Source organism: Cydia pomonella, chromosome 2 (genome assembly GCF_033807575.1).
Source record: "Cydia pomonella isolate Wapato2018A chromosome 2, ilCydPomo1, whole genome shotgun sequence".
Lineage (NCBI taxonomy): Eukaryota > Metazoa > Arthropoda > Insecta > Lepidoptera > Tortricidae > Cydia > Cydia pomonella.
Window position 1 is genome coordinate 17,137,078 of NC_084704.1, and position 11,626 is coordinate 17,148,703.

The 11,626-nt window shown below is 34.9% G+C and overlaps 2 protein-coding genes across 2 annotated transcripts; one reads left to right on the forward strand and one right to left on the reverse strand.

Moving 5' to 3' along the window:
• Nucleotides 1-192: 192 nt before the first annotated feature.
• On the reverse strand, nt 193-8,274 carry LOC133515548 (peroxiredoxin-5, mitochondrial). The gene is made up of 3 exons (XM_061848099.1): nt 8,064-8,274; nt 7,729-7,995; nt 193-614 (listed from the first exon to the last, which is right to left on the reverse strand). The coding sequence occupies exons 1-3, from the start codon at nt 8,163-8,165 to the stop codon at nt 417-419; spliced, it is 567 nt and encodes a 188-aa protein (XP_061704083.1). The 5' UTR covers nt 8,166-8,274; the 3' UTR covers nt 193-416.
• Nucleotides 8,275-8,341: 67 nt separating this feature from the next.
• Nucleotides 8,342-10,361, forward strand: LOC133515545 (uncharacterized). The gene is made up of 2 exons (XM_061848097.1): nt 8,342-8,874; nt 9,417-10,361. Exons 1-2 carry the CDS (start codon nt 8,589-8,591, stop codon nt 10,076-10,078), a joined length of 948 nt encoding a protein of 315 aa, XP_061704081.1. The 5' UTR covers nt 8,342-8,588; the 3' UTR covers nt 10,079-10,361.
• The last annotated feature ends 1,265 nt before the right edge of the window (nt 10,362-11,626 follow it).

The window sequence follows — 11,626 nt, forward strand, 5'->3', positions numbered from 1 at the left end:
TAGGTTCCAAAACACCTTTTTTAAATATATTTTTCATTACTTTCAATCGCTTTGTGGAGGCACTTACCAGTACTTGATATTTTTTTCTTTATTTTTCTAAGTATGGCCTCCACAAGAGGCATCAAAATCGCACCCATCGTTTTCGAAAACCGTTAAAAAAATCATATCATATTATAACGTGAATAAAATATGTTGTTTAGGATTGACATGTTTAATTCGTTCTTGGATATATCACAAAGGAGTGCTCCAACAGTCTACGACCTGTTTAAAGCTATAGGTGTGTATTACAGTCACGAAGAGCTGACCGCTGAAACAAAAACCTAGTTTCACTAGTCTTTGACATTACTCCAAATATAAACTACATATTAATAAACTATATTTTTACTTCAACGATCAGTTATAAATGCTCAAACATTTTACTTCTTAACTTTAAGTTTGTCCGCAAGGGAGCATGATAGACCAGTGCCATCTGGCTCAACATTCAGTTGTTCAACTTTGTTGTCGTTGAGGACCATAGAGAATCGCTTCGAACGGAAACCACCTAGCGGGGGAAGGTTAGTTCCGAGGTCCAGGGCCTTGATGAATGTACCATTAGGGTCAGCTAGCATGCGGACCTGAGGACAAGAATACAGCAAATTCAAAAACTTATTGTAAAAGGGGTGTACAAGTTTTAAAAGTGAGCCAAGCAAGCATCTACACCACCGTAACGTCTGTAATTACTGACCATCTTTCAGGCCGCGCATCGGTGCTAGTCAGTCTACGGTCAAGTTGTATTCAATTGAATATATATCAAATGGGTGCCCTCTTTTGGGTTATTCCTACTAGTTACCACCAAGTTGTTACCAGTGGTAACTACTGGGAACCAAACCAAGTTGGTGGTAACTAATGGGATTTTTTTCCCAGTAGTTACCAGTGGTAAAAGGTGGGGAAAAAATCCCAGTTTCTATTAATCTTATCTACAATCCTATTCTTGTATCTTTTTACTAAATTTCGAATTCCTAGCTAAAAACAAAACTTGAACCCCATAGAAACTTTCATCCCTTTTTTAATCCCCTTAGGGGTTGAGTTTCTCAAAAACGCTTCGTAGGTCTTGTACACTCTATAAATGCAGCCTAGTGTGTAAATTTCAACTTTCTAGCATTTGTAGTTTCGGCTCTGCGTTGATGAGTCAGTCAATCAGTCAGGACACGTGCATTTATATATATAGAATGAATAGGGTTGCCATACGTCCCGTATATACGAGACTGTCACCGTATTGATGTAACGCATCCCGTATTTGCATCTGTCCCGTATTTGGATACCGCTGTAGAATACCTGGAGAAATGGTCACAATCTCTGTGTAACCAGGTTTTTTTTCTTATTATTATAACTACACAAAGAGACACAAAAGCAAAGCTAAACCCCTAACGCCATTACTATACCCTATAAATGACTAATGTCGGATGTTTATAACTTCTAACTTCATAATATTCAATACGACGAACAGATGCTTCTACTAATGCTGAAAATAACATAAAAATTACTATAACTAAAATTACTGATTTAATTTATGTTATAATAAAATTTTAGGCTGTATCAAATACTTATGCACTATGCAAGTTTTGCTTCTTTGTACTTTATTGTTACAGGCTAGCTAGCGGCCTTAGGCGAATAGTATAATGAATACTGTGATTTACTGATATTTATCAAATATTGTGAGATTTATAGATCGTCTAGCTAGTTTAGCATATTGACCGATGACAATTATCACGGAAATCTAGATTTTTGGTTTCAGATGTTAGTTTGTGATAAATCCGTGAATATACCTACTAAAGTACAAACGTTAAGAGTACTGACACTACTGACGTAATAAATATTGCACGGGTAGCCTTGCTGCGAGGGTTGATTGAAAAATTCGCGGCCTGGCCAATTAAAAAAAAACTTTTTTCTTTTTTCTGCCGCCATTTTGAACTGTCATTATTCAACTGCCTTCCCGCAAAATTTCAATTGGCGTCTATATTTAAAAGCAATTTTACGGCATATTTAAAGTTACGTGTCGGTAGATATCGTGAAAATGGAGAAATTAGAGCAGCGTGCTGTGATTAGATACCTGCATAAAAAAGGATTGACACCGAAGCAAATTTATGATGATATGCACATTGATGTACGTAATAGGGGTAGATGAGGTACCAGGCGCTCGATCGTGAGCCACAAAATATAGGTTCCGGGACCTATATTGAATTAGTCGTACGGGTGACGCTGAAGTGTCAACATTGTCATCAAATTCGATAAAATATTGCCAAAGAATGCCGTGTTGCGCCTTTTTCCAGTGCTTCAATAGCTCCAAGCACAAAAACAAAGCTCACGGTATCACTTTTCATTCGTAAGTACTGTTATAACATTTGAAAACATATTTTTTTCTAAATAAAATTAAAAATTTCCTTGTTATTGAGTGAGCGCGACAGCTAAATAATGCATTACCCATGTGAGTAACACGTTTATCCGAGTGTCAAGTAGGCCTGCCCACTTCATGCATTGTAGAGTCAGCAATTTTTTTTATAAATAATGCAACTTTTTAAATCATGTGCTCCTATTCCTTGAAACTATAGAATGTAACCGGTTTTTATTTTAATATACGAATAACCGGTTGTTAACCAAAAATTCAGTTTTTCTGATAGTACACAATATCTTGCATTAACTTGAAATCCAAATATCGGGAATAGTCCATCAAAAATTACTAAATAGTACTTGTACAACAATAGGAAAACTATGGACAACATTTTTAACGAGAGCTCGATTTACAATTTTAATATGCGAGTTATAGTGTAGTTTTAAGATGTATTTATGTATGTTGAAAACTGTGTAAAAATATTTAGAACAGATATTAGATCAATCAAATTTAACCTTTTATCATAAACAAAAGAAATAAATAATAATCATCTCTATTTGTCAAGTAAAATGTATGATGACTGGTCTGGCCTAGTGAGCAGTGACCCTGCCTATAAAGCCGATGGTCCCGTCCCGGGTTCAAAGTTCTAATGATGGAATCCATGAAGAATTGAGGGAACACTTAAAGTCTTATAGGTACACATATAGTGATTTTTGTGGTTTTTGTTTACAAATTAAGCATTTTCATCCAAAAACTGGCAATTAGTGTAGTGGAACTGCTGATTATAAACAGAACGAAACTCCCTAACTACGTATTTACCGTATGAGTATTTGTTTTAATTTGTCCTCTTTGTAGAGCAACTAAGGTGATGAAAATGAAAACGATGAAAATCAGAACGAATACTTTAAATTGAACATTCTAATGTAAGGGCACGCTGCCGTCTCAAATCGAGAAAAGTGGGACATTGCTAATTTCGCCTTCGATAGGGAATGATTTAAAAAAATATAACTTTTTGCAATTTTTTTGACTAAAAATGAGTATGAACGTTAAAAAAATTAAAACTATTATGTTTAGAGAAAAAACTTTAACTTGTTTCTATTTTAAAACGAGCCGCAGCAGTGGAAATGCCTAGCGTTGAATTGTGAAAATTAAAAATGATGTTCGGTTTCGTTTTTGATACATTTTTTTTCTCTCCATACATTATAATTTTCCTTTTTATACCGCCCTCTACGCATTTTTTTTTTAATTGTATAGATAAACTATCGGTTTTACATATAAAATACATACGGTTTTACATATTTTATTTAGTGTGTTAGCGAAAAAATAATTGTTTTCCATAAAATAAATAAAGTGCCTATTTATTTTAATTTCGTATATATTCTATAAATATTTGTTTCCTGACGCTACCTAATAAAGACCGACGTTGAAGGCGCTTATTCCCATGACTTACAACTTGTCCAATATAAGTGAATCCGTATACGTATCGTAGCTATGAATAAACAAGGTTCACACTTTTATATTGGTTCTCTTGAGTCGTGCGCTCGGTGAACGATTGGAATATATAAATACCAGGAGTAACTACGAATTACCAGTGATTACAATATTGGCTCTTGTCAAGCGTACCTGTCTTTTCCGAAAAACCATCAGAAGTGAAACCCTGAAACCTCGAGATCCCTATCAACTGAGATCATATCGTTATACTGGTTTTCTCGAGGCGACACGTTAGTTGAACATAGTGAATAGTCGACCAGGGTTTCAGAAGTAAAAAACGAGGGTCAATTTCATGCTTTAAAAATATGATAGTCAATAATTTGATATTAATCTCAGTGTAACTCGCTCGCTCAGATATTTGCTTGAGAGAGACGGTCTAAGATTAGGTAATATCAAATCATTGATATTTTTTAAAAATCGAAATGATTTAATATCACTTTAAGACGACAATGTAAGAAGTATGTACGTCTCGCCTACACATTTGTATAATGTTATTAGTTTTTCTCTGTTGCACCTCGAGGAATACGCAAAATATAGGGGTCTCGCTTGCGCAGCACTGTTAACTATATTTGGTTATCCTTGTTGCTCGTTGTGCACATGTACATTATAATGGTGTGTAGTATTTGCAAATGAGTGGGTGCTGGACCAGATTTTAGTTTTGTGAACTATTAACGTCACATATCTACCCCTTTTACTTATATCAATGGATATGCAAAGTACATTAGGGCAATCCTGTCCATCATATACGATGGTGAAAAAATGGGCAGCTGAATTCAAGCGTGGACGAGATAGTATCACAGATGACCCTCGTCCCGGGAGGCCAACAACGGTGACTAACACGGACAATGTGGCAATTATATGCGAAATGATAATGAAAGACCGGCGATTAAAGGTGCGGGAAATAGCTGACATCGTAGGCATCTCTTATGAAAGAACTTAAAATATTATAGTCAACGAATTAGGTTTTTCCAAGGTGTCGGCGAGATGGGTCCCGCGAGGCTTCTTTCAGTGGAACAAAAAATCGCTCGCCGTACTAATTCACGTGAATGTCTAGACCTGCATGAAGACGATACTCAAGACTTTTTGGACAGATTTGTAACTATGGACGAGACGTGGGTCCACCACTATACACCAGAGACCAAACAGCAATCGAAGCAGTGGGTTCGTCCTGAATCTCCGCCTCCCAAAAAAGCCAAAGCAATTTTGTCGGCCAATAAAGTCATGGCATCTGTTTTCTGGGATGCAAAGGGAATAATAATGGTTGACTATCTCCAGAGAGGTAAAACTATAAATTCCGACTATTATTGCGAATTATTACGCAAATTACGCGAGGCTCTGAAAATAAAAAGACCTGGACTGTTGACAAAGAAAGAACTTGAACAGAATGCGCTCCATCAGTATTTACCATATTGATTAATCAAAGTATTTATAGTACGTCTATCCTTCACCTTAGATCCATTCACCTTTTATAGGGCAACATTATTAAATAAATATAATAAAATAAAAAAACTAACTTACGCGAAACCGCTTGCCGCTCCAGTGTGGGAGCGAGACAGCTCTATATACAGTATACATATAACAGTCCTGCTCGCACACTGGAGTAGCTTGAGGGTCTGTATCCAATGTGAGGACCATCTTCACCATCTTATAATGCATGACTAGAATATTTGCATGCATAATGAATGATATCAAACTAATTTAATATCATCCTGATTAGCGTCAGCTTGAACTCTTAATTTAGTTTATACCAAACAAGCATACAGTGATATTGATGGTTAGCCGTCACCCTATTTGGATCCTCCAGGGGTGTCCCAAGCATGCGCTCAACTTTTCAAATAAACGTGTTATAATTTTAAGCAAATCATGCCAAATAGTAGGTACCTTAAGCTGAAAATAATGGATGGCATTGAAATAAACAGTGATTTTATATAATTATAGACATTGGTGATTTCAATAAAATAGACAGACTTTTCATAGTTTGTGCTAGGCACAAATAAAATAGTCAATACATACATATTAATATGAACTTTATAAATATTTAAACAAGGTAGGAAATCAAATGTATAAAAAAAAACATGTTAAGAACATACTTAAGATTGCCATAATAAGTATACCTGTTTCTAATTTGACTGCATAAGCAGTGGGATTTTAATGTAAATATATGTCAAAACAATCACAGTTGGAGTGTAATTAACCAGATAAAAATAATGCATTAATGACTTGCAAATTGCAAACCATATTCATGCGACCTTGAACTTAAGTAGTGAGAGGTATTGTGTTTCCTGTTTGTGTTCAGTGTAGTGGAAAGATAAATGTTTTAGCAAACTAATACTATAGCTACTAGACTAATGGAAAAATGTAAGAGAATACAATATGCCAATTGACAATAATTTATACTTTTCTTTCATTATTTAACAGTCACTGCGGCAGTGGGCCGAAAGATGTGATACAAAGTATGGACTGCGGCAGTGGGCCGAAAGATGTGATACAAAGTATGGCTAATTACAAGTTATACTAATTACTGCAGCAAATGTGTTAATGAAGGAAAGTCTGTGTGAATCTTACAAATGAAATCAAGGTTTACAATAAAAGTAAAAAGTGGTTAACAATGTTAGTGGGAGCTAAGTCTTATTAGCATATTAATGTGTGAATTGTCATGCATAGAGGTCATTTGCCTGCTCATGTTGATTTAATATATAACCCTTGTGTGGCAAGATGCCAGGAAATGATTAACTCAATTAACTTTGAAATTTTATTATGTAAGTACTAAAATGAAAAAAGTTATTACTTTATTAGACATGCCACAAATAGTGATTTTGCCAAATACCGAATATTTGGCATCACTCTCGGCCGAAGCACCAAATATTCGGTAAATATGAAGGTACTGTTTATAGTCATATTTGTTATGAAATCTGATTGCCTACAAAGGACAATGATAGTTTTGTTACTCAGTAGTAAATGTAGTTAAGAGTCAAGCACATCACATCATTAAGCACACTAAAACTATGACATGAATAAAATCATTTACAAGCAACACATTTTCAAAGAATATCTTCATTTATAACAACTTCCTAAGAATAGTTTAAAATTAAATATAAAAGTTTGTGATACACTTTGACAATGCAATTTTTCTTCATGAGTAGGCATAATAGCTATTTAGTATTCGGCCAAATAGCATGAAATTTCAGGCGAATACTGAATAGTTGCCGAATATTTGTAGCATCTCTAAAAGTTATCATTCAATAACTTAAAAAAAGGGATAATATACATATATAAAAAGTAAGATTTGTTTTACTTTATAGGATTAGATATGTTTTAATAATCTACACTAACAATTGATTAATGAAAACTACTAATTTTTCCCCCTTACTCATTTCTACATTGTGTTGGTGTCTAAAAAAAACTATGAATCTTAGAAATAATACAGACGTAATTTAAGGAAGTCATGTTGTTTTTCCCCATTAGAAAAACAAACACTATGTTTGTAATTAAATGTAAAGTTTTAAAACCCTGTAAAAATAAAACCTTAAAATAATAAATTATTAGGATCAACTTCACCTTTTTTTATTGAGTTACTGTAAAGAAAATGATTATATTGCAATACCAAACTAGGTAACATGATAGCATTGATAACCTATGACTTCAATAGCTTATCATTTAGATAATAAAGTACATGAATACACTTTTAGCCTGCATAATATATTGGTAACTACAAAAACTGATGCATGAGATCAATAACCCATGCACAGAGTGAAATTACCCTGAGTTTCTAGACATATTGATTTGATACTATTTATAAATATTAAACCAGGTATTTATAAACAGACAATACTACTACTTCTGTACTACTTTGTATCACAAATGCTTACCTTTCCTTTAGTATTGTGTTGGGCCCCCCACGCAGCCATCACATAAGGATCGTTCACGGAGATGCACACGATTTCATCAACTCCATCAGCCTTCATCTTGTCGGCATTTTGCACGTAGCCGGGCAAGTGCGTCTTAGAGCAGCCCGGGGTGAAGGCGCCGGGCACGGCGAACAATACAACTTTCTTTCCCGAACCCAACTCGCACGTATTCACTTTATTCGCCGGCGAATCCTCGAATAAATCCGCCGCCGGTATGTTGTCTCCAACCTAAAAGCAAAACAAGTTATTTTAATACCTTCCAAGTTACATAATAGGCAACTAAGTTAAATTACAACCTTTATTGGTGCCATGGCTAACTGGGAAGTGTGCAACGCTCGTGCTGTTCGCGAGGTAAATGCAGAAATACCTCGAGTAATTAGAGAGGTCGTGGGAAACATTGGCGATGGAGTATGTATATTTTATTGAGTTTGACACTTTAGTATCGATTGATTTGCCGGTGCGCGAATGAAATGGAACGAATGACCTTCAGCGAGTCTATATCAAAGAGCATATATTACAATAGGGGTATGACAACTTTAGTTCCGCTACTATTGTATTAGCGCTAGCATCGCACCCTATATTACATAATCTGTGGTCTTTAACTGTCAATTATCTGTCAACAGTGTCAAGTGAAAAAATTTCAATTTGACAATTCTCACTTTTAGTTGTTTTGTAAACTTTGAGTCGAGCGTCGGTTATCTTGCGTTCTCCTCCCGTCTTGGTTGAGTTGAGTACCCTGAGAAGCCACCCACCTCTGGTTTGCAATACAATTCTTGTGTCCTCCCATCTTGGTTGAGTTGAGTACCTTGTGGCTGCCGAATATGGCACCATTAAAGTGTTGTGTTCGCGATTGTGAATCAACAAGTGACACACACAGACTATTTTGCATGCTGATAAACGATCATTTGCGAAATTTGTGGATGTCGTTTCTAGTTCCAGTTAACCCACATTTACTGGGACTGACAAAGGGTCAGCTAATGACTAAACGTGTTTGTCAGAAACATTTCGACGTAACTCAGTTTAGCCAAGGGTCAAGAATTCGCTATTCTTACCCTTGCCTTTTCACAGAAAAGGAATTTTTTCACGGTGTCCCTCTCTCGTCTGAAGGTAAGTTTATATTTAAATTATTAGTGTGTAAAATTTTTTTTATTCTCTCATGGTGTTTTTGCTAAATATATTATTATGTTTTTGTACCTAGCAATATATTCAAATTAATGAATAATCTATATTAAATATTATGCTCGTGGTATTTTTACTAAAAATAATATTACACTGCTGAACGATTTTCATGCGGTTTTCACCTGTCAATAGACTGATTCTTGAGGAAGATTAAGTAGTGTAACCCGTGCGAAGCCGGGTTCGCTAGTACCTGCAAAACTTTGTCCTATGGATACTTCAGCAGAACATTTCAAATAAAATTCTGACGGTGGCATTATTTATTTCACATATTTCTAATATAGTTAAGAAGCCGTCTTTTTGTTGATTTAGTTACTTAGTAATTGAATTAAAACAGTGGGGCATATTACGCAAAACTACGCAGGGGCGATGCCGGCAATGAGCATTTTTTGCATAATATTTCTTATATAAGTATAGTTGTATTAAACATCGTTTTTGTTACCATCATTGTACATACCAATTTTTTCTTTCAGACAAACGAGTCAATAATCCACAAGAGACTATGGAGACGACAGCTGCAGTCGTTTTATTTTTCGATGATTTATTTGACAGTGTCAATGGATCGCCAGGCCAAGGAAAAGGCAAACTTAGATGTGCTGTTAAAGAAACATCAAACCATAAGGATTTTTGGCAAAATGCGCTAAGAACATTGCAAAGTATGACATTTTTAGACCGCAATAGCATACAGGCCAAACGTAATGGCCAGCCAAGACATGTACGCGTTCCATGCTTGGAAGGGTGGATAACCACATTAAAAAGTTTCCTGGGCTTATCAAAAATATTATTTTCTAAATACAAAGTGAAATATTTTTACCCTCGTTTTGTCAATCAGGATCCCATCGAAAACTTCTTTGGTCGTATAAGAGCAATTAATTACAGAAATGTGAATCCCGACGTAAACACTTTTATATATTCTTTTAAATCCATAGTCCTCTCTAATATATTGGCCCCACAGTCAACATCCATGAACTGTGAAGACGATGACGGAGAAACCCTAATTAATGTAAGTAATCTGTTCTTCACTACATCATCTGAGAATGAGAAAGAAAAAATTTTAAAAATGCATACTTTGCATGTTACCGCTTATAAAAAATACAAAGCGCACCGTTTAAGACAAAAAGCTACTAAAGATTAAAAATAAATATAATTTAAATACATTCTCTAGTTTTTTTTTTGTTATCCTTTTTGAAAGTACATATTTCCTGAAGGAGGGTCCTGTCATTCATCGTATTTTTTATCGTAGTCACAACACTAAAGAATATCGATATCGATAATTTTAATTCTTGAAATCCCTAGTCTACTGTCAAATAAATGCCACAGATTATAAAAGTTTACAGCGCCACAACTATAGTAAAGGGAACTAACACAAGGCCACTGTCCCATCTGTAGCTAGCTACATATTATTAATCTGTGATTACAATCACTACGTTTTAAGAGACGGGACTTCCATACTAGCGAGTGGAATCAGTTTGTTTCGCAAATCATTACCAAAATGTACGACAAAGAACTGTCAAAGAACCATAGTACCAACATAAGCAATTTAAATAGTGTAGTACGCTACACGCTCGCGTTTCTTATCGATATCGATAAACCCCATTTTAGGGTTGAAATATAAACTCTAGATTACAAATTTTGTACTCAAAATCAAGTTAGGATCGAGTCCACATTTAAGTTGTATGTTATATAGTGGATAGTTCTATGAGTGGAATAATACGAGGTCGAGCTTAATGTGGACCCGATTTTTTTTTAGAACACCTTGTTGTTATTCACCACTAGGAAGGATCAAAGTAGCACTTTTCTTCCCTACTAGGAGGGATCACTTTTTATTCCTCTTTTTGCATACTTCTTAGGTTAAATTATTTAATTTAATTACCATTAATTAAATTTATTTAATTTATTTATTTTTTATTTGTACCATAATAATTTCCTCATAGGTGATGTGAAAATTAGTATGTAAATTTATCACGTGGTAGCAAAAATATTTCCACCTTAGGGTGGTATTTCACCTATCCAATTTCTTCGTCCAATGTCATTGCGTCTCACTCTGTCATTAAGCAAAATGTGAGACGCAATACACATTGGACAAAGAAATTGCATAGGTGGAATACCACTCTTAGGCGTTAACACTTGAATCCCTCACTACGCTAGGATTCTATTTTAGAATACCTCGTTACACTCAGAATTTAATCATAAAATCCTTTACTATTATTTTTGTTATTTTTTATTTTATTTAAAGCACTATTTTCAAAATGATCAGCAGATACATGTTTCAATAAATGTAACTTTTCTATGGGAATATGTATCAGGTCTTCGCTCCCAACAAATTTTACCCACTGCCTGCATCTGAAAACATACAGCCTTGATTATGAACAGTTTATATTCCAAGTGTTTGCTAATGAGATGATCAACTGATTATTTAGCGCTAATATGCATCTATAAATCATGTTTTTTTGGCATCCAATTATCAACAACCCTTTATCAATGCTCTAACTTTTTATGTATTTATATGTCTGTTAATCATGAGAAACGGTCTGGCCTACTGGGCAGTAACCCTGCCTATGAAGCCGATGGTCTCAGGTTCAAATCCTGGTACGGGCATTTATTTGTGTGATGACCATGCGTATTTGTTCCTGAGTCATGTGTGTTTTCTATGTATTTATATGTATATATCGTTGTCTAAGTA

What these genes read in the sequence shown, in the direction of transcription:
- LOC133515548 (XM_061848099.1), bottom strand. Translation starts at nt 8,165, where the DNA reads ATGTTTCCCACGACCTCTCTAATTACTCGAGGTATTTCTGCATTTACC. An exon ending in TAGCCATGGCACCAATAAAG is followed by an intron (nt 7,996 to 8,063) that starts GTTGTAATTTAA and finishes TTTTGCTTTTAG; the next exon opens with GTTGGAGACAACATACCGGC. An exon ending in AACACAATACTAAAGGAAAG is followed by an intron (nt 615 to 7,728) that starts GTAAGCATTTGT and finishes TCTTGTCCTCAG; the next exon opens with GTCCGCATGCTAGCTGACCC.
- LOC133515545 (XM_061848097.1), top strand. Translation starts at nt 8,589, where the DNA reads ATGGCACCATTAAAGTGTTGTGTTCGCGATTGTGAATCAACAAGTGAC. An exon ending in TGTCCCTCTCTCGTCTGAAG is followed by an intron (nt 8,875 to 9,416) that starts GTAAGTTTATAT and finishes TTTTTCTTTCAG; the next exon opens with ACAAACGAGTCAATAATCCA.